The 23,575-nt window shown below is 38.5% G+C and overlaps 1 protein-coding gene across 3 annotated transcripts in view; it reads right to left on the reverse strand.

The window, feature by feature from the left end:
- The window catches only part of AGL26 (tRNA (cytidine(34)-2'-O)-methyltransferase), a 229,321-nt gene that overhangs the window by 28,772 nt on the left and 176,974 nt on the right, over positions 1–23,575 (reverse strand). For 2 of the 3 annotated variants that reach the window (XM_089439430.1, XM_089439429.1), the window contains exons 5-6: positions 22,868–22,928; positions 22,645–22,707 (exon numbers count right to left, since the gene is read on the reverse strand). In XM_089439430.1, coding sequence (XP_089295556.1) covers positions 22,645–22,707; positions 22,868–22,928 — 124 coding nt within the window. The remainder of the gene's footprint in view (positions 1–22,644; positions 22,708–22,867; positions 22,929–23,575) is intronic. The other variant, XM_089439431.1, reaches the window with a different exon arrangement.

Genomic DNA, 23,575 nt, shown 5'->3' on the forward strand with positions numbered 1-23,575 from the left:
GGACAATTATGTCTTTGAAGTATTATAATTATTTCCGTTGTGTATACGACTTTTGGTCGTTACATTGGTATCAGAGATGTTCGATCCTTTGGTCGCTCAACCACTGCACAGAGCCGTGTTCTCCAATCCAAGTCCTTAATCGTCAGATGCATCAACATTGTCGTCGTTGAAGCGTTTTCAATACAAGAATTTGGAGTTTCTCCATATCGCCATGTTAATTTTTGCAATTGCAGTAAAATTCCACCTTGGACAGCTCAAATGACCAAGATAATGATTGCATTAGATTCCTCTTTTCTATAGGACCAAAATCAACCTAAAGATCACCCAATTTGGTTAAGCAGAAGTTGAGTTATGAATTATTTTATTCACACATGTATTATGGAATGGGTCGGCCCTAACCACATGAGTAACTGCTTGGGTCAGTATTAACCCCAAGTGACCCCTCAAGAAATCCTATAAATAGAAGAGACCTCAAGATCATTTGGACACATCTTCTCTTCTCTTTTGTCTTGGTTCGCACAGGTTTGATGGAAGGAGTTTGCTCAAGGGTCCGAAATCATAGGCGAAAGGTTCGCTCTGGGTTAGGGTCTTCTGGATCTCGGTCGCTAGCATAGAACAAGGCATTTTGGTCCCTAGTCACTGGCACATAACCTATGGGCGACTATAGACCCTTTGATGCTAGCACAAAGCCTTATGGGAGTGACTCTAGGTTCAGAGGCAGATCGAAAGGTTTTGGTCCCCGGTCGCTCGCACTAGGTAGCCCTGGGAGCAACCCTGTCATCTCGGTCGCTCGCACAACTCAGCAAGGGTGCGACTTTGATTTGTCGGTTGCTTACACAACTCTGCTAGGGAGCAACTTTGGGTCTTTGCAATTCAGTGCCAAAGTCGCATGCATAGAGATCTCCTGGGAGCGACTCTGCAATCACAGTCACTCACATATTGTATTTGTGAGAGCGACCCAGAAGTTTCAGTCACTCACTGACAATGTTGATGAGGGCGACCCTCAGTTTAGATCTAGTGTTTTCACATCTTGGCATCAATTGGCTTCACTGGTCAGGTAGATTTGGGTTTCTCTTTGTTGTTATACAGATCTGTAGATATGTAGATCTGATTTGTTAGTTTCCGCTGCAAACATATATATTGGGTTCATCGACAGTGACAACAGTACTCATCAATATTCGACACAGTGACAGCAGTACTCAGCAGTGTTTGGCACAGTGACAGCAGTATACAGCGTTTAACATCAATTTGTGACAGCACATTACAGTCATCAGTATGAGGATTCTGATTCCTAGCATGATTAGATCTATTTCATAGTTGTCATCACTGTTTTGCTGCATAGATAAAGTTATGGATCATTGTACTCTCTTTTGCTGCATCATTTGATGACGATCTAAGAAGAAGAAGATTTGCAAGGGTTTTCCCTATAGTGGGTTTTTCCCTGGTCTCAAACCAATCCCGGTGTCTCTATGTGTGTGCATGCTTTCTTCTATTGTTCCTTTTATATTTCATTGCATTGATGATGATGGTGATGTTGTTTCTTTCTATGTAATTGCATATGTTGATGTATAATGGTGTAGATCTCAATAATGTAATGATGATATGGGGTGAACTTAATGTATTTATGATGAAATGCAACTATCATAGAAAAAGAACAATGTCGCCCTATGAAAAATTAACACGGCATTTAGGCCTTTGGCCATTTAAAAAAATTATTAAAAGAAAAAAAAATGTCAAAATGTATATATATAATAAATAAAAATAAATAAAAAAGAAGGGAAAATTCAATTAAAATAATAAATATACATATAAAAAAACAAAAACAAAAACACATTTTAAAAAAAAAGTAAAAAAGAAGAAGGAAATTATATTTAAAAAAATATATATGTTCCGATGTAAATTTTGAATGAGAACATTCATATATATAAAAAGGTTCTACATTATTGATAAAAAGTGCATGAGATGGAGCGCCTACAGATAATTTTTCGCAAAGGGTTTTGGTGAGGTACAGGGTACTGCATTTGTCAACCAGACAATGCAGTTACCCATTGATCTGGTTTAGTTTACCCTGACTTTTATCCTGGCCGCTCGCACTAACCATCTACGGTTCCCGTTATCCGTTTCTCCTGTCAACCTGTCAGGGGTTTTGGTATTACCTGTTGTTTGTTTTTAACCTACTGCTCTTTCCCTGAGACTGTTACTGCTCCCCGTCATTTTCACAGGGCGTCCATTACCGTTTTGGGACTTCCGTTGGCCAGCATTTTCGAGGCTTCCTCCGTTCTAGGTGCAGCTGTCAACATGGATGACCTCGAAGCCGTCGATTACTCGGATGAACCGTTGGAGGCTGACTCCATCTGGCAGGCCACGTACTCTGCATCTGTAGGTATGTTCAGTTCAGGCTTCTCTGGCAATTTTGATACATTTCCCTTTGCTGGACCATCGCAATCTCATGCTGTTGTTCTTCTGGACGAGCCTCCTACTTGGCCGTCTCTTTCTACGCCTCTGTCTTCCCCGGCTACCCTTGGTTTCGTTTTGGGCTGTATCAACCCTAACCCCGAGTTGGAGCCTCCCGTATCTGGTGTGCCGACCCGACAGGCTGACCCACAAGTTGCTGCCTCCGGCATTGAACCCCCTTTCGCCAACCATTTTCCTCCGGTCGCCTCTGCTCCGATTTCGGGCAATTTCACCTCCGTTCCTCTGCTATCTAGTTCCATCCCTCCTGCTCCTCGGAACACTAACCCTACCTTGACAAACCCTAACCCTACCCTTGACTCCACGGGCCCTAGCTTGGAAAGGGTTTTGGTTCAGTCTCACCATACGGTGTCCAAATCCCACAAGAAATTCAAGTGCCACAAGTCCAAGGCGGACGATATCATTCTCAGACTGGAAGAAGACATTTAGTGGGGGGATACTATGGATTTTGCTGACAGGGTTTTGGTTGGACGCATCAGAGGAAGAAATTACACAGCTGCTCGATTGAAGACATGGGCATCTGAGGTTTGGGGACACCATCTAGTGGACATCCCCTTTGTTCAGACCTTTGTGAGGGGATGGTTTGCCCTGAGATTTGCTCGAGCAGACCATACCAACTAGGTTTTGTCATCCTATTGGCATTTTGAACATGCCCCTGTTCTATTGAAACGTTGGACGCCTCTCTTCGACCCGGAGACTGAGCAAATAGGAGTTGGACCGATATGGATACGGCTCCCGGGGCTACCTCTGCAATATTGGTCTGAGGATATTTTCAGGCGGATTGGTAACTCTATTGGCACTTATATGGAGTTTGACAAATCTTACCAGACCACTGGTATGATGGCATATGCCAGAATTCTGATCAATCTGGACACTAGGGGAGGATTGCAGGAGCACATCACTATTCAGTGGAGGAATACATCCCGTAAACAACTGATTGACTACGAGGGCATACCATATCGCTGCAGGAGATGCCACAAGGTTGGCCATTTATTTAAAGATTGCCCTCTCAATCGCAAGAACAAGATATTAGCACAAGATATGGATCCGGAACCGCCCAAGGACATTCCAAGACAGCCTGATATGGAAGGCGCATCTGAGAAGATCAACAAGTCTACCGAAGACACTCAAGGGGCTACTACTGATTCGGGCATCGATAAGAGGGCCGAAGCTACTAATCCTCCATCCCCTCCTCCACCGACGAGATCCAGTCCGGCTATGGGGGACATCACTCCACCGGGTATGTCATCATCATCTTGCTCACTCTTTACTCCTTCATCTGGTATTTCAGTTTCATATGCATCCCATATTAGATATAATGCATCCATTCCCATCGTACTTCCGACATACTCCTCTAGCACTTCCCCCTTGGAGCACCTGTCTCTGGGTCCTCCTGGACGGGCTCTTTCCTCCTCCCTTCATTGCTCCCTCCCCCTGCCGCCACCTATTATCGCTCCCTGTCATCCATCTATTTCATCGTCCTCCCTCCCCCCTCTGCCTCTCCCTTCTCCTTCTGTTTCTCCTAGATACTCCCTGCGGTCCAGATCCAGGGACAGAGGCTGTGATGCGATTGGACTGGATTTGGATGCTACCCCTACCTCACATAAGCCTACCAGGGGGCGCCCATCTCACCTCTCTAGAGCCAGGCATACGGCAGGAGAAGAGGTTGCCCTGGGGCGACAGCAAACTATTGATCGGGTCCTTAGAGCAAGGAATGGCCCTCTCCCACCCCCTCCATGAAGATTATTTCATTTAATTGTCGAGGGATAGCTAGCCCTCATAAAAAACTAGCTCTCAGGAGACTTCTATCATCGGAACTGGTTGATATCATTTTTCTACAAGAAACCCTATGTTCGGCCGAGGTCCTTATTACCCTCCTGAATTCTTGGATGTTGAATTGGACTTTTCATGCTCTGGATGCGACTGGGAGATCTGGGGGCATTGCTATTGGTTTCAGTAATAAGACTATTGATCTCAGAAATATATGGGGAGGTAGGGGATATATCGGTGCGGATATATATTCCTTCTCATTGGAGACTGATCTCAGAATTATGAATGTGTATGGCCCTTGTATGGACAGGGCCAATTTCTGGAGAAGTTTTTTAGGCTCATATAATCTTCAGGCTGATAACATCATCCTCGGTGGCGACTTAAATTTCTCCTTAGGATTTAGAGAATCCTGGGGACACCTCGCTCAAGTTGATGGATTAACTGATACAATCACCAATTTATTGGAGGATCACCACTGGGTAGACATTCCATCTGCCAAGATTCAGCATACATGGACAAATAATCGAAGTGGAGAACAAAGTTTGGCAAGAAGACTGGATCGTTATCTCATTAAGGAAGCTTTGTTAAACACCCATCCTCGCATCAGGCAATGGGTGGGAACAGGGGGTATATCTGACCACCGCCCTATTTATATGGAGCTGGAAGACAGCAATCAAAGGATAAAAGCCCCATTTAAATTCAATTCTTCTTGGCTCCAGGACCCATCATACATTCAGCTGGTAACTGAATTTTGGCAGTCTCATCCTATCAGGGAAGACAAGGACTTCACTGATGGTTTTGTTCGTAAACTGAAGGCACTGAAAGGGATCTCAAGAACATGGGCACATCAGAAACGGAAGATTGATGACAACACACTGCATGAAGCGGAGCAAGCTATTGCCACACATGAAGACTCCTCGGATGGCACATTCATAACACAAGAACAAAAAGAACACTACTCTTCCCTTATCAAGAAGCAGACTCAAATATTAAAGGACAGAGAAGAGAGTTGGAGGCTAAGAAGCAGGGCAATCTGGCTCACAGAAGGAGATGATAACACCAAGTTCTACCACAAATTTGCCAATGGCAGGAGAGCAATCAACACCATATGGGAGCTTCAAAATGAACAGGGCCAAATTGTCACATCTTACAGGGATCTAGCTTATCTTGCCACCTCCCACTTTAAAAATATATACAAGGCTCCAAGGGCAGCAAATATAATGGAAGTCATGCGAACAGCTGAACACTTTCCTAGATTCGTGGATCAAGAGGATGCTGAGGACCTCATGAAGGAAGTGTCGAAGGAAGAACTAGAGGCCACTATCAAATGGTTCAAGAAAGACAAGAGCCCGGGACCGGATGGATGGTCTATTGAATTTTATATTGCCTTCTTCGAAATCCTAGGGGATGATTTGCTTAAAGTTGTGGAGGACTGCAGAAGGAGAGGTAGATTATCTTCGGCCATTAAATCCACCTTCATAGCCCTCATCCCGAAATCTGACCATCCATCCTCTTTCAATGACTTCAGGCCCATATCCCTTTGCAACTGCCTTTACAAGATCACTGCCAAGATCATTGCAAATCGCCTGAAACCTATTCTATCTAACCATATTTCCTCAGAACAATTTGCTTTTCTACAGCATCGACAGATACATGAGGCCATTGCCATGGCCCAAGAACTTCTCCACTCGGTTCAGACAAGGAAATTGAAAGGCATGATATTGAAAGTGGACTTATCCAAGGCTTTTGACAGAACAAATTGGCTTTACATCAGATTGCTCCTGACTCATCTTGGTTTTCCTTATTCATTTATTAAATGGATAATGTGCTGCATAACGGATGTTACTTACAGTGTCCTTTTAAATGGGGCTGCTACCCCGTTTTTCATATCGGAGAGAGGACTCCGGCAGGGATGCCCACTCTCCCCTCTTCTTTTCCTGCTCATCATGGAGGGTTTAAGCAGATCTATTAATGCGGCATGGAGCAGGGATCACATTGCTGGTATCAAGATCACAGAGAATTGCATTCTTACACATCTTTTATTCGTTGATGACATTCTCATTTTTTTAAATGGTAGTATTGGGGATACTACGGCCCTACAGAATGTTTTTAATCTCTTTCAGCAGGCAACTGGGATGATTATTAATGTCAGCAAGTCAACATTATTGCCTTTGGCTGCTCCCAGCATGAGATCGTGTTTGCAACACAGCGTTTCCCCTTCACCATTCAGAAGATAGAGGATGGATTGAAATATCTTGGATACAGGCTCAAGCCTCATGGATACAAGATCGCAGACTGGACCTGGCTTATAGCTAAGGTGGAGAAATGCCTAAATGTCTGGTACCATAGATATCTCTCTCGCGCTGGAAGACTAGTTCTCATTAAGGCTGTGTTGGAAGCAACTCCTATGTATTGGATGACACTTGCTTGGATCCCGAGAGGTATCTTGAATAGACTACAAAACATATGCTGCAGGTTTCTTTGGAAGGGTAACCAACCTGGCAGATTATTTGCATGGGTTAAATGGGATTTGATCGCCAAGCCCAAGAAATGGGGTGGTTGGGGAATAAAAAGATTGGACTTATTCTCCAAAGCACTGGCTGCAAAGCTGTGCTGGCAACTTATCTCTACAAATAGTCTCTGGACCCAGGTAGCATATGCCAAATATATCTGCCCTATGGACATTATGGACTGGTTTAGACAGCAACACAGGGTCAACAACAGCATTTTGAATATTTGGAAGGCAGTAATAAACTCTATTCCTCTCATCCGAGAAGGCTTAACATGGAGAATCAAGGAGGGTAATGCAGTCCGCATAGGTACAGATCCATGGATTGGCTGTGGCAATGCACATAGACTGTCTGTGGCGTTGATACAGCACCTTCACAACAGGGATATCACTCACATCAGACATATTGCAGACATCGACAACTCATCTATTTTACAACAGGCATGGAAATCAGCCCAAGATTTGGAGCTACCTGATCGATGGCAGCAGGATTGGTATGAATATACGAAGGCCCTTACTCAGGCACATATTCGAATTACAGAAGGTTCGGATGAAATTGTCTGGGAATTTGCTAAGCACGGCACTTACACTCCAAAGGATGGATATATCAAGCTGATGGAGCCTTACAAACCTCAGCATATCAACCCTACTTGGAAAGCACTCTGGAAACTTAAAGCTGCTCCGCGTGCCCGTCTACTAATGTGGAATATACTATTTGACAAGATACCTACTGGCCTCAATTTGATGAAGAGAACTTTTCATGGTCCGTTCTGGTGTCATCTCTGTCGAAGAGATGAGGAGAGTACAGAACACCTTTTCCTTAATTGCCCCATCATCAAGGATCAATGGAATATCATTACTGCTCTCTATCCTTCTTTAAAAAATTGGCAAGGCAGGAACATCATGGATGCCTGGAGTCTATGGTGTGAAAACCATAATGGCAAAGCCAGGAACATGCCTTTACTTATGTGCTGGTCATTTTGGATTGCTAGAAATCATTCTATATTTAATTTGAAGAACCCGCACTGGCCTGCCATTATGATCAGAGTCACTGCGGACTTTGACCTCCTGCCCGAGGAAGACCCCCATCCCCCTCCCAGAATCATTAAGCCTGAAGTCATTGACAAGACCATCCCGTGGGCATACTTTGATGGATCCGCACAAGAGGCGGGATGTGGTGGCGGAGCCATACTATACCTAAATGAATCACATTGCTTCAAAATACAAATGAGACTAGGGAGGGGAACTAATAATTATGCTGAATTATGCACTGCAAAACACCTCATACACTTTGCATTAGAAAAGCATTGCAGACATCTACAGCTTTTTGGGGATTCCAAAATTGTTTGCAATTGGTTAAATAAAGCATCACATTGCAATGCATTTTCATTGAGGCATATATTGGATGAGGCCCACAGATTGATTTCTACATTTGACTCATTTATCTGTCATCACATTTACAGGGAGCGCAACTCGGGGGCAGACTTCCTATCCAAAGAGGCAGCGCTTAGACAGATCGATGACTGGTTAATTCAGGAAGAGATCGATGGGACATACTATCAGCATTATCATAGACCTTTCATCGATCTCCAAGTTCATGGGCTATAGGCCCATCTTTTTTGCATAAACACTTGTATATATTATGCTATTTTATTTTTACAGCACTTGAACTACTGTTTGAGATATTTAGTCACCAATTTTGATGTTTATTTCTCTCTCTGAGAAGAGATAGAAACATTTTTGATACAGATTCTCTTGTAGAGAACAGGCTCTGGAAATCAGATGAATTGATACCAAATGCTCCCTGCGTGGAGAATACATATTTGGATCTTTTTTGTTCTTTTGAACTTGATAGGCAACATGCCTCCACATGCATATGCTTAAGCATCTACAAAATGTAATTTCTTACATATTAATAGAAATTACGACTTTTTTCCAGGGGAAAAAAAAGTGCATGATAAAGTCAAAAGGGAATCTTTCCAAATATCCTTAAAACTATACGTAAGAGAAGGAGGAGTAGATAAGATTATCTTGATTCTTCATTAGGTGGTTTATAAGCTCGTGGTTTTAGCAACCCATGGTAATTGCCCATGGTTTCAAGGTAAAAGAAGAACAAAAGGAATACAAACTATCTTTATGTGAATGGTAAGTTTTATTTTTTACATGGAGAAAATTCACCGAGTCAAAGGCACATAAGTGGACATATATTTTATATTATACCCCAAAGAGGTGAATAGCCACGTTTCACTAGGGTTGTAACTTTTCAAATATATATATATATATATATATTATAAAAAAAAAAAAAAAACAAAAAAAAATCTAAAAAAAATTATAAAGAAAAGAAGAGAGTCTAAGAAAAAAAACAATTGTTAAGAATAAAAAATAAATAAATAAATTACAAAGGAAAGTTATCAAGTCAAGAAAAATGGAGCCTAATTCGAAAATAATGAAGGAAGTAGTCAAGATGAGTCCCACACAACAATCACTATTTTGGACTAAATGTCCATTTTGTTTAAACGAAATTGGATATACTTATATTAAAAAAAATTGCAATCTAAGATGTCCAAGGTGTGGAAGATTATTTAGTACAGAAGAACATCAAGACAATGAGCAGATGCAAATAAAACAATTAAAGGAAGAAATCACCAAACTTCAACAAAAGAACAAAGCATCAAAGAAGAAATATAAAGATCTCGAAGATCAGTTTCAAGAAAAATCAACAGAAGGTAATGAAGAGATTTTGTGCCTAAGAGACCATAATCAAAAATTACTTGAACAGATCAAGAAGTCTAAAATTAAGAAGCAAAAATTAAAGCAAGAGAATGAAAGTTCTAAGGAGAAATTCAACGAGAATCTATCAAAGAAGGAAGAAGAAAATTTACATTTAAAAACCCTGAATCAAAGGTTATTAGAACAAATCAAAAATTTAAAAGATAAAGAGAAGGATTCTAAGGAAAAAGTCAACAATTCAAAAAATGACAAACTTGTATGTCTAAGGAATCATAACCAAACCCTACTTACGCAAATAAAAAAGCTTAAAAATGACAAGAAGTCACTAAATGACAAGTTAGAACAACTTCAAAACGAAGTATTGAAGTCATCAGTCATTTCAGTCCAAGTTGAAGATAAAGGAATAAACATTGATCTAGTCGATATCACAAGTAAAGAAGAAGAGAAATCTAGAGAAGTTAAAACATATTCAGAAGTTGCAGTTCAAACAATAGACATTCCAAATGAAGATTCAGTAGCCAACTCAACAACAACAACACCTGAAGGAAATCAGGAAGCTGCCAAAATGATAAAGGAAAGTCCAACCAAAAGAACTATTTATCGACATCCGAATCACAAGAGCAGACTTTTCAATCAATCTACGTACCAATATCACTCAGAATGGAAACAACAAATTTATGTTCCAAAGAATACTGAAGTTTGCAGAATCCAATCCTACAATAACAATTCATCACAAATTTCCAATGACCAGAAGATTTCATAGAGGATTAATCTAGGATGGTCAGATCCATTTTCGATTCGACAATTTTATTTATCGCTCCAAGGATCATATCATCTTGTAACAACAAAGATGACAGTTTCGCGACGAGCAGAAAAAAGAGATCCAACCTTTCATCAGTAAGCTTTGAGGACAAAGATTTTTGAAGAGGGGCAATGTTATGAATATAATTCATATAAAATTAATAAATATAAATATAAATATAATAATAATTAATTAACTAATGGTTAGTTAATTAGTAACGAAGAGGCATGTCTTAGAGACATGACCATTCATGAAAAGGCACTTGCCTAGGGTATATAAGCAGGCCCTCATTCTCATTTGTAATCATCTTACATCAATTCAATATACAGTTACATGTCTTACAATGGACATTTATGTCTTTGACGTATTTTAAAGATTTCCACTGTGTATACGACTTTTGGTCATTACAACTTACCTAGGTTGTTACACAATTAACGGTCGTACTAGCATCATTTACATTACAAAAGTGCAGAATGGGTTTTATAATGATAGAATAAGTTGTTGGCTGATGATTCTGAACTTTGAAAAAATTCCTTCAAGTTTCTGGATCCCGCTTCCTTGGAATGTTGAAAAAATGGGTGCAACATCTAGCTCCATATGGGGACACGTTGCTTCAATGGAGCAATGTGAGAATCCAGAATCCTGTATCCAAGAAAACAGAAGTCCATCAAATAGATATCCATTCAAAATCGAAATCATCATGCATACATAGAATATCTGCTAGAATAGAAAAAATCTACTCTAACAAACTGAAATATAAAGACAAAACATAAGTTCATAAAAGAAAACTAGCTAATGACATAAATGAAAGGGAGTAAGGTTAGAGATACTATACAAAAGATGCCCCATGGCATCAGATGTCTTCATCATAGTGCACACTGAGTATCTACTGACTTTCCAGCAAGTTTGTGGGTTGCTTCTTGTACATGCCATGCTGAATTCTGAAAATGCTAGGACTTTGACTTATTTGAATATCGAGGTGCTCTCTGCCATCCGATGCATCAAACCTCTTCCATCTTCTTTTCTGCTTTTTACGCTTCTTTCTGGCAAGCTGTGATGTTGATGATCACGTGGTCGGAATACAACTTTCAACCTGGTCTAAAAAATGCTCATATGAAAAATTTGGAATGTCCAAGACTTTTGTGACCTGCTCTTCTTTATTTTCATGAACCTTCTTTGTCAAGGTTGATGGATCAATCTTGCAAGCATCAATCTGATTCTCCTCAGTTTCCTTCCTTCTTGGATCATCTTCATTTAACCATTTCCCAATGGAATCAATGACTTCTTCGTAATAAGATGAAGGTTGCTTGGGATGCTTATGCTCTGGATCCTCTGGTCTGAGTTGGAGTTCCTGAACTTGTGATCTTTTCATTATTTGCAATTTATTCTGAAGAGTTATTTGCTCAATTCTCATGGCATTCATTCAATAAGAATGTTCATCCTGTGTAGCATTGATTTCCTTGGCATGATTTTCCTCCATGGTATCCATCATATCCTGAAACGTGGTCATCTATTTATACTAAGTAACTTCCATTCCCTGTAACCTATTTTCCATGGAACTCATCTACTTAGCATGATTAGTAACTAACTTTGCTTGATTATCTTCGATTTTCGGAATTACTTGCGTGTGCTCTGCTCTCATGATGGACATCTGATAAGGAATAATTAGTTTCTATGATTTTCAATTGATTTTGCATAGTGGCCATCTGATCAAAGTGATTAACTTCCATGATATTCAACTCCTCAGTATGCTTTTATTCTATGGCTGACAATTTCTCTTTATTAATTTCCATGGTTTTCATCAATTGTGCTTGACTGAGTTGCATATTTTTAATCATTTGGTTTAATTCCTTGATAAGATGCTTATCATTCTCTTTTTCATCATCAATATTAATTGGATCCTTTGTCGCCAACATTCTACTATATCAGATTCTTCTTGCAAGATCACTTTCATCCTTCTTTATAGAATTAGAGGCACAAGCCGAGCCCTTTTGATCTCCATATCTATCTTCAAATGCATCAATAATTGATTGTAAAGAGTCAAAGGTTTTATCAGGGAACTTCCAAAACCAATCCAATGCATCTTCTTCTAATGAAAGAACAAAGAGTCGCATTTTGACATCTCCATGCTTATCATATGCATAGCCACTAAACTTTAGCATACAATGAGTGAACTTTGTAAGATGAACTCTAGCAGTGACTGCATTATTACCCGTGAAAGAAGGCAAATTATCAATGGCATTTCCTGGCATATCATGGAGAATGTGAGTAAAACGACAGGGGGCGAACAAGTCATCCATGATGACCTACTCAAGGGCAAAAGGAGCTAATGGATGTCAAGAGAGAGATCACCGTTCAAGAAAAACAAGAGATCCACAAGAAGCAAGCTTCTAGCAAAAATTCTTGCAAGAAATGAAAGAAGTGGAGTCACCACTTGAACATGAATCTAACTCCAAAATCCAAAAGGAAAAAACTAAAAAGTTAGTTAGGGAGAAGCAGATGGATATCAGGGAGGGCTTCCTGTCTAAGAAAAATGAATGCTTACTAGAATGTAATTTGTTCAACCAAGTTCTAAGAGCAAGGTTGACCAAGCTACTAGGATTTCTTCTAGTGTAAGCTTTTGTAAATGGATGAATAAGTGGAGTCGCCACCCAAACAGGAAACTTAACCCAAATGCCCAGGTGCTAAGATGCGGATAGAAAAGGTGAAAGGGTTAGTGGGAGGAAAAAAGATGAAGTGATGAGAATCTGAAGAGATTGATGAAATATCAACAGTGCCAAAAATGTGGTGTTGATGAGATAAGGAATGATGAAAGATGACAAAGTTTGAGAAATTGTCGTTGAAGTGCTGAGAACAAGATAAACTTATCCTCAGCAACGGCGCCGAAAAATGTTGTCGCTCAGATTGTACAGGCACTACGACAATGACTCAGGTCAGGGTTGTCATTTTGATCCTTGACCTCTCTATTCTAGATGTCTCCCAATAGCAGCCTATGGGGGGTAGTCCCTATGGAAGATGGAAATGAAAAACAAGTTGGCAACCAACGAGTCCGGGAGACACAATTGAATGGCCTAGCCACTTGGTTAATTTTAGCAAGACTTAAAGATCATATCAGTTTTGAATGTGAGACCAGTGCCTTATGGAGTCAACTTCTTGCTTATTATCAATTAGATGTCAGGTAACCAGATGAACAATCACTGCTTGGATGCTTGACTATCCTAGATGAAGTGCAAATCCTACAAGCTAGGTGAAATGCAAAATCTTGGTTGATTTTAAGTTAGATGCCTATTCTAAGTGTAACCTTCCTCTTAACTATTTTGGAACTAGTCTCTAGAGTAGGTTGTGGGATAGAAGCCAACAGGAAGCAAGCAAAGGCTTGATTAACAATACCTCCCCCTGTGTTCTAACCACCCGATGCCTCCAACACTATTGAGACTGTGGCTCTGACGACTGCAAGGTCATTATGTTAACCACTAAAGAGGTGTTAAGTCCCTCAAGCTAAACTGAGAAAGGCGATCCTATTGTCTATCAACCAAACTTATGCTTAGAGGTAATTTAATTAAGTGCAAGACTAGCTTAGAATGATGTGAAAGGATTATGAGTGATTCTTAAGGTGAGATTACTTAGATGTTCTTCAAGTACTCAGTTATGATTTGCTTCAAGTTAAGATGTCAAGTTCAAGGGCAATGAGCAAGAACCATTAGGTGATTTCTCTTCAATTAGTAATTGCTTGTGAATGCTTTCTACTTCTTTAAATTAGAATCTTCTTCTTCTTAGATTATTAGTGTTCTTGTTCATCAAACAATAACTAATGCATGAACATAAATAGACAAGAGACACGGAATGTAGGCTATCAGCCAGGGCCAAAACCTCTCACTCTTTGAGAGGAAAACCCGCACAAATTATTCTTATAGAGATTCCAATTGACGAATACCAAGACCAAGACCTTTGACCTATTAGCCCCTCCAAGACCAAGACACAAGTTCTCTTCCACCTTCTTGTTTACACTCTCTTGGTTCCTCCTACTTCAGATCTCGCACCATATGTGATGACACCGAACTATGATCACTGAACTTGTCAAGGATGTTGAACTTCTCCTTCTCCAGCAACACCGAATTCTGAAGTCATATCATTGAACCATAGATATTGTTGATAGCATGGAGACCTTTCTCCCTCGTAACAGCACTGAGATTTTTTCACACACTTGTGACCTTCACTGGAATATCACTGTAGCAACACCAAATACTTCAATGGAATATCATTGTAGCAGCACCGAAACACCATGGTATATTACTGAACTGCGTCTCCTTTATAGCACCGAATCATAGTCTTGTCATTTCAACGAACTGTGGCTTCTTCATGGTACCAAACTGTAATATATATATATATCCATCCTTGATTAAGCAGTGTTCCTCTGCTAAAGTATCGAGACCTTCCCTCAAAAATCCGAACTATTATTTCTGTGATTGGCCCTAAACAAACCCTCGTTGTCCCTTCATCACACTTCTACATTTTGTCCGAACTTATCTTCTTTCAAGTTATGATTTTATTAATGTAATGCCTTGCTTCATGGGTTTCATGAGCAAGAAATTTATTTTTAGATGGCTCCCATTGAGAGCCTTAGGATTTGTCAAAAGTTCAATGTCATGTATAAAGATATGTCAAATGTATTCTAGCAAATAGCCCTCCAAAGACAAGCACAATCCTCCTCTTCCTATGTCGGCCTGCAAGATGAAATAATAACTCATGTCGGCTCAGCTATATGGAGACACATCTATTCAAGATGTCATGTCAGCTTAATATATGGACCAACCACTATAAATAGAGTGAAGGATTTTCACAGTAGCACAGTGAATTAGTTCGATACATCTCTGAGTTTTTCGATAGAAAAAGGCAGAGAGAAGTTCGATGATGGCAGAGTGAAATTCGGATGGGTCCCTATGATTTTGGGTATATAGTAGTAGGAAGAAGTTCAAATTATCTTGGATTCAGGGGCTTCATCAAATGTAATGACCAAAAAAGTCATGGAGCAACTAATTTTAAGGGTAGATAGGCCCTATCACAACATATGTTCAATGGATTCTAAAAGAATTGAAGTGTATGGGATAATTAAATATTTACATATTTTCCTAGCTGCATACCCAGACAGAATAATGACTATGGATATTGTTGTAATAAATGTTCCTGATGCGTGGGGAATGCGCCTACCAAGAAAATGGGCATCAGATTTAGGTGGTAGCCTTCAAATGGACTTATCATATGCCACTATCCCCATGCCTGATAATATCTTTGTCAGACTTGATCGGGAGTTAGAGAAAAGATATCATGCTGAGGATCCAAGGAAACCCAACAATGAGATTATTAATGGGTCATACAAGCCAGGAGGTGATGGAGTATTGACAAATTTTCTCCCCCTCGAACAGAGCAAATTCAAAATGAAGAATTTATGCATCATAACACCAAATGCTTGGGTACTTCAAGTTTTCCATCAGAGCATTCTCAAGACAAGGCAGTAGGATTGACAGTAATTTCATCATCATCACCATCGTAGCTAACCAAGAAAGTCATGGAGAAACTGAATTTAAGGGTATCTAGGCCCTATCACAACATATGTTCAATGGATTCTAAAAGAATTGAAGTGTATGGGATAATTAAAGATTTACAGGTTTTCCTACCTGCATACCCAAACAAAATAATGACTATGGATATTGTTGTAATAAATGTGCATGATGCATGGGGAATGCTCCTATCAAGAAAATGGGCATCAGATTTAGGTGGTAGCCTTCAAATGGACTTATCATATGCCACCATCCCCATGCCTGATAATACCTTTGTCAAACTTGATCAGGAGTTAGAGAAAAGATATCATGTTGAGGATCCAAGGAAACCCAACAATGAGATTATCTATGGGTCATACAAGCCAGGAAGTGATGGAGTGTTGACAAATTTCCCCCCATTCTAACAGAGCAAATTCAAAATGAAGAATTTAGGCATAACACCAAATGCTTGGGTACTTCAAATTTCCATCAGAGCATTCTCAAGACAAGGCAGTAGGATTGACAGTAATTGCATCATCATCACCATCGCAGCTAACCAAGAAGAAAATAAATAAATAAAAAGTGAAAAAATATAAAAAATATAAAAAATGAATCACTAGTTTTGAGCAGGATCAAGCCTCAACAAATCAATAGTCGAAAAGGGAAAAGGAAGAGGCTTGGTATATTTGATGGCCACAAACAGGTTAATATTGGGGCAAGTCAAAGTCCCAAGATAGTCAGGATTGGACAGGGCACATCAGAGAAAGAACCTATGGATCTGCTTGTGAGTAGGCAGGTTCTCAAGATGGATTTCACCGAAGACATTTGATGCCATGGGGCATCTCTTGTATTGTATTTCTAATCCTATCCTTTGTCATTTTGGTTAAGTAGTTTCATTTCATGAATAAATTGTCATTTATGCTCTTAGAATAAATTTCCATTTCTTCATTTTTGTACTTGATTTCATATGATGATATTTTGAATGGATGTTGTTGATATATGTCTTTTGTTGGTGGATGCAGATTCCAAGTTCTTGCATACTATCACTTCCTATCTAGCATGCATCCCCATGTGGAGCTAAATGTTGACCACTGGAGTGGCACCTAAAATTTTTTTGAATACTCCATGCCCAAGGATGTACCAAAGGTTGCTTGTACCATCAAAGATCATCATATCACTAGAGTTTTTCAACTCTGCTTCTTCTTCTCATTTTCTTCTTCAGTCCTCAGATTCTGCAACCCTACGGGGATATTGTATAAATGTCACTAGCATGATGAATAAAGCCATGTAACAAGCCTAGGGTGTTGGTAATCGATCAGCAAGTACACCTTAGGGTGTTTTTTTTACTTGGTTAATTATTCTTGCTTTTTAGCGGTGAATAATTTTCTAGGTTTTTTCACTCACTGCATTACCCCAAAGTCGGGGTGACGACTTGAAGGTTGAGCCCCTAATGCATCTTAGTGTCTAGAGTCAATGTATATTACCATGCTAGGTCATCTCTGAAATTTTGCGAAATTTGACTAGGTCTAAGTAGGATTTTTAATAATTAAAAATTTCCCGTAAAACAGGATTTTTTAATTAATTTCTATGTAATGATGTAAATAAGTGGTCTTCGAAAATGTCCAGGGCGTGTGACTATTCGAAATTCATCCTTAGAGGCCCAACATTATCCTAGGACCTACTTTGAAGGTAAAAAACGACTTATAGTCCTTCAAAAGTCCATTTGTCTAATAAGTGACAAAAATGAGGAAAAAATTCAAGAAAAATCATTAATTGGCAAAAAAAAAAAAATCAAAGTCAAAGAAGGTCAAAAGTAACATGAAAATTCCAATGAAAGTCAAAGATGATGTGGCAACCAAGTGGGGCCCACCACATAAAATACAACTCAGGTAAAAGCAAGTCAAAGGCTAGTCAAAAGGCAGTGAACAGGCACCACATTGAATTCATGAGGCAAAGAAATGTTTGAAGTTACAACTTTGGTTTAATTCTAATATTGAGAAATTAAATTATAAGATAAGTTTAGTGAATGGGGAATGGACCCCACTTCACTACTTATGTTCTACGCATAAGACATCAAAGGGGAATCTCTTCTAAAGGAAACTTCCACGCATAAAAAAAACAAATACGCACATGCTCAATTTGAGGTGCCACGCATGAAGTCCACGCTGCCAATGGCTATCATGGGTTTGGTAAAGAGTCAAATCATTGATGGCTCGAGTTTTTATTGGAGTCTATCTCCACGTTTCTGCACAGATTATGTTGCTAGCTCCACGCATCATATTCATCCAATCTCAGTACTTACGCTAGCAGTGATCCACTTGTTTTATAGGAGAGTTGATACAACAAATAAACACAGGTTTTGAGGGAGTTTGTCTCCCATTCTCCACGCTCATCTCACGGGTGGCACTTGCTTGGAAGCCAACGCAGATAACAAGTTGTATGTAAGCTCTCCTACAAGATCTACACACATTAGTTTGTTGGTTTGAGAGTCAGAGTTGTCATCACATGGATACGTTACATTTTTCTTATTGAGAAATTAGTGGGATATTGCTCCAAATCATCTCCACAGCTTTCACACTTGGCAGAAGTAAGGAAATGGCACTAGAGATACATTGCCCATGAAGATATACGCTCAAGCCAACAGGAGGTATTTTCAGCAGTTTGATTTCCACACTTGACAGTCAGCTTAACCCTTGGCATTTGACTTGCTGCATTGGGATTGTCACTTGTTCCACTTGTCACATGGATCTTTCATTGGATTTGCTCCCTTAGTTCTATTTAGATGAGCATTTGATTCTCATTGTATCATCTTTTGTACTAGCTATTGTGTTGGGGAGACTCTACTCTTATGTACACTTGTGCTTCATATGAATAAAAAAACTTTAAGGTTCATTCATAGGTGTTTCTCTCTTGGAGCATGTGCTTGATTCAATGATAGTATAATTCTCTACTTATGTTTTATCTTGTATTTTCTCATATACTTTTATAAAGTTGTGAATATACAACTATCTTATGTTTACAATTGATTTAGTGATATGCTCTAGGCTAGACAACTCTATCTATTTTCATACAAATTCTAGAGTTTTATTGTCATTGTCTATTGATTTAATCCATATGAACTTATGTACTTTGAAGTTTTGTAGAGGACATTTTAGATTGAATAGCAAGCGTGAGGGGAAGTCTTTAAGAAACCAACCCACTCTTGGCATTGCCTTCAAGGAGCTCCTACATTAATCTTATAAGCTTATCTTTCGAAATTGTTGGTTTTGCAGGGATCCTTTTGACATAGTTTGTGCTTAAGTCAATAATTTCAAGCAAATCTTCACCATTTACTCTTGTGCTTTCATTTCTTATCTAGCTAGTCAAGAGATTTTAATAAGCTAGACAAGTGATGGGGTCTTTTCCCATCACTTGATTTATTTTTTGTATATCATTTTGTAGCATTATCACTCACTTACATGCCCTCTTTTCACACTAACTTTGGTTTTAGTTTTGCAGGTTCTCTCAAGCTCCAAAGGTTCATTTCCAAGGAGGTTGTGGGCATAAAAGCTCCAAAGATTCATTTCCAAGGTCGTCATGGGCATAAGGGGTGCTTGAGGAAGAAAATAGGCCGTGCATCACTTTGGAACTTCTAATCTCTAATTGTAATGCCTCTTCTTCTCTCTTGAGGCTCCCATTCTTGTGGGGAATTCGTTGTTATTCAAAGAGCTATTATTGTATTGTTCCCATCAACTTTTTGGGCAGCCCTCTAAGAGGCCCTAACCATCATTGTAAATCATAATAATAAAATTTCTCTTTTGTGGGAGCGTGGGTTTTACCCATTGGCATCCCTATCTCTCCACTTTGGGAGAGAACTTGTGGTTGGATTGACTTGTTGGCTCTAACATTTCCATTTTATTTTACATCACATCACATGCATGCTTTAAATTGGTAATTAACATAGCCACACATCTCATTTACTTTCTTCAAGTTTGCTAAAGTCCTTTAAACTTGCACCATTTACAATTGTTGCTACAAGTCTCAAATTTACATTTTCCTTTGCAAAGCAATTTACTCACATTTTGTGCAAGCATATTCATTATTTTGTTTTAGCAAACTTTGACATACTTGGCTTGGCTATTGTTCAAAACATTCATGCTTTATGGTTGTGCCACATTTCCATTTTGAGTATATTTGGAGCATTGTGTGTTGGGCAAATTTATCTTTCAAGGCAATCATTTACTTTCATGTCAAGCAAGTTGTCTCTCATTTTCTCAAGTTAAGAGTTTCTTTTGCAAAGCTACTGTGGACATCAAATTTCATTTCACCTCACTATTCAAGCATTTGCAAGCTACTTTGGGAAATCTTACATGCATTATTAAAATTAACCTCCAACTTAAGTTGGTTGTATAGACATCTGGGGATCGTCCACCTCTATTGACTCCTCACTGTGAGACCTGAACTTTTGGGCGAGGGTGAGGTCTGAGGATTGAAGTTTAATTTAAATCTTGCTTTTAGAGTTTAACTAATAAAATAAACCAATAGCACATTTACATTATTTTACTTTACTTGCAATTTCCCATGTTGCTATCTTGATGTGTTTTGAGTTTCAGTTGCAAATACCAAATTTTTATTTCAAGAAGCATTTATGATGCAAGTATTGTGTCCTTTACTTTTGCAACAATCTAATTTTCTTGTACTTGGAATATTATTCATTGGTGCAATTATATTTCATGTTATTGCTTTTATGATCATTATGCTCATGAGTAATTGATGTATCTTGTTATTTGGGGCATTCACTTCCAAAGTACTATTTCTTTTATAGTTGCAATTGATGTTCATATGCTTATCTTGGTCTATCATTTGAATTGTCTATCATTTGTATCTTGATTTCATTTTGAACAAGCTATTGTTATTTACTTGAAGGCACTAGTCTACATTTTGAATCTATATTTCAAGTTTGCCCGTTTATTCATATGCTTGCTTTTTTCTTGGAAACAGGTTATTTTTTATAGGCAATTCAATTAACTTTAACTGCATCTCCTAGAGATTTCACATCACCCTTTTACTTAACTTTTCATTTAAGGACCACCCCCCTTAGCTAACCTAGGAGATAGCTTAGACGGAGAGAGTTAGGAATAGGTGACAGCCCCAACTCTTTGTCCTTGCCACCAACCACACCTTGTGGGGTTAAAGGCTTTTCTCACTAACTGTTAAGTGTGCATGACGGGTGGCAATTCAACACACCACATTAATTTTATGCCAATCAGCGTAGATCCATCTTAACCCTAGAGGTGCAAACTTTAAAATAGAGTGCAAAACTTGAAAAACAATTTGTGCCTCGTAAGATTTTATCATTCTCAGCACTTGATAGATTTGGGGTTAAGATGGATCTACACTAGTTCTATAATATATTACACATCTCTTTCATTTTGAAATATACACTAATAAAATGTTTTAACAGTAAGAAAAATTTTATTTTCAATTGTTTTATATAATATATACATGGTTGACAATGAACTATTTTATTAAACATGAGCATTGAAATATTTTATTTATGGCTCATATTGTGCACATTAAAATCTCTCTCTTCATATATATATATATACACACGCATGCACAATTTTTATTGTCATTAATATTTCTTTTAAATGCTACCTGTCAACTTTATATTTAAAATTGAATGAATTACACATCTCCCCCATACCAGGAAATAGGAAGTAATTGAAATTTTATACTCTCTCTCAAAAATTATTTTGGTTAACATGGGCAATGAGATATTTTATTTATGATCATTAAAATATTTTTTTCTTACCCTTTCTATAAATATATATGAAGTTGATATTGAAATATATTACATAACATGGATATTCAAATATTTTATTTAAGGCCCACATTGAAATATTTTTAAATAGTAGCCCACGGGGCTTTGGATTGACGGTGAATGGGTGCACTGTTAATGCACTCCTTGCGATAGGTCACTGGTTCAAATCCCCTGTGGGTGCTTACCTACCCGAAGAAAAAAAAAAAATAGTAAAAGAATTGCACATCTTCTTCATCCTAGAAAATGAAAATATGAGAAATTATCCTCCGCTGCTTCCCTTCGCAATTTCCTCAATGAGTCTCAATTGTTTGGTTTGATTTATTGAACACCTTTTTCTTTTTCTTTTTTTTCTTTTTTTCTGTGTGTAACAAGCCCAGAATTGAGCTGACTTATTATTTATATTATTATTTTTAGTACTTTTTTAATTGAGCAGACATTGTGTTTTTTTATTATTAGTCTTTTATCTAACACTTCACAACATCTCCCCACACTGAACTATAGATCTTCTCTAGACAATGAATCTACTCAATCTTACAACATCTCCCCACACAAAGCTATAGATCTTCTCTAGAGAATGAATCTACTCAATCTTACAACAGACTTTGTGTTGACTGTCAAGGTACCCCTGATGAGTTAGAAGCTTTTCCTACATGCTGTTACAATCATTAATCCTTCACTCTATTGCTGTTCAATTCCACAAATTAGCATTAAATAAAATAGGATTACAATTCAGACTACCTCCAATCTCTTTGGGTAACGAGTTCAACTAGAACTCACTTGCTACTAAAAATACAATACTCTGCCTATTATAGTGGTATTCCTATATTAGTGCTCAGTTTTACTTACTGAAGCAACATAAGAGAGAAAATACCATTATGACAATGGGAAAAGTCCACAACAAAAATTAGCATGACGTCGGAGATGGAAGGTTGCTTCATTCCCGGAAAAGCAAGGAAAACAAAGTACTTAACTAATTTAATTTAAATTATTGATCTGTTCTAAGAGCTAGTCTGCTAGAGACATTGAATACCGTATGTACAGTCTCGCCTCTCTTGGTAAATGCCAAAAGTCGTTTTTGACCTTCCTGTAAAAGATGAAATCTCAACATCATTTTTGTATAACCATGACAGCTCTCATACAGAAAAAGGACAAATGGTCCTGGAAGACTGATAATTTATGCTCTAGATACTTGTAAGAGAAATTAAGAAAGCAACCGTATAAAATGTCAGGGACAGATAACATACCTGCTGCTTGAAGTAGTCAAGAAATTCACTCCATGAACTATGAACCTTAACAACAACATATCTGAGATATGCGATTTTAAGGATAGGTATTAGAGGTGTAAAAATGGTAACCAAAATAACGGAGTGCAGCGTAATGTAGGTAAGTTGGAATGCCAGAAAAGCACTGCAGTTTTTGCAATCCTCAAACATTATCAGAAGCATGACTATTCCATGAAATGATTTTAGTATTTAATTCTAATATTTTAACAACAAAAATATTGAAACAATTATAGACTCTCTGGACCTAAAAATGGCAAACTGATGTCAGTTTCAAGTCCATACAATCTTTGGGAAATGTGATATAGAAAGACGGGACTCTATACCTCCTAGTGAGAGAACCCTAGCTCTTGAGATGATTATGATGGCCATAACTTGATGTTTGATATATCTACTATCTACTATAATTTTCATGGAGCTCTCCCTTCATTGCATGCATTTTACGGTCACATATTACATTGATGCGGGTCAACCTTGTCCTTTTCTACCACATGTGGCCCTCATTATAGAGTGTTTTGCTTCCTTGGCATATTTTGACATTGGAGATGCAATTTTTTATGGATATCTATACTATCTATGTTGAGTGCTCCCATAGTGCACACATGTGGAGGCATCACTCATGCTATATTATTATTTTACTTTTGGACAGGGGTTGTCCCATGTTTTTGGAGG

The sequence above is a fragment of the Pinus tabuliformis genome, chromosome 9 (assembly GCF_031772625.1).
Source record: "Pinus tabuliformis cultivar Carrire ecotype Pingquan chromosome 9, CPIR1, whole genome shotgun sequence".
NCBI lineage: Eukaryota > Viridiplantae > Streptophyta > Pinopsida > Pinales > Pinaceae > Pinus > Pinus tabuliformis.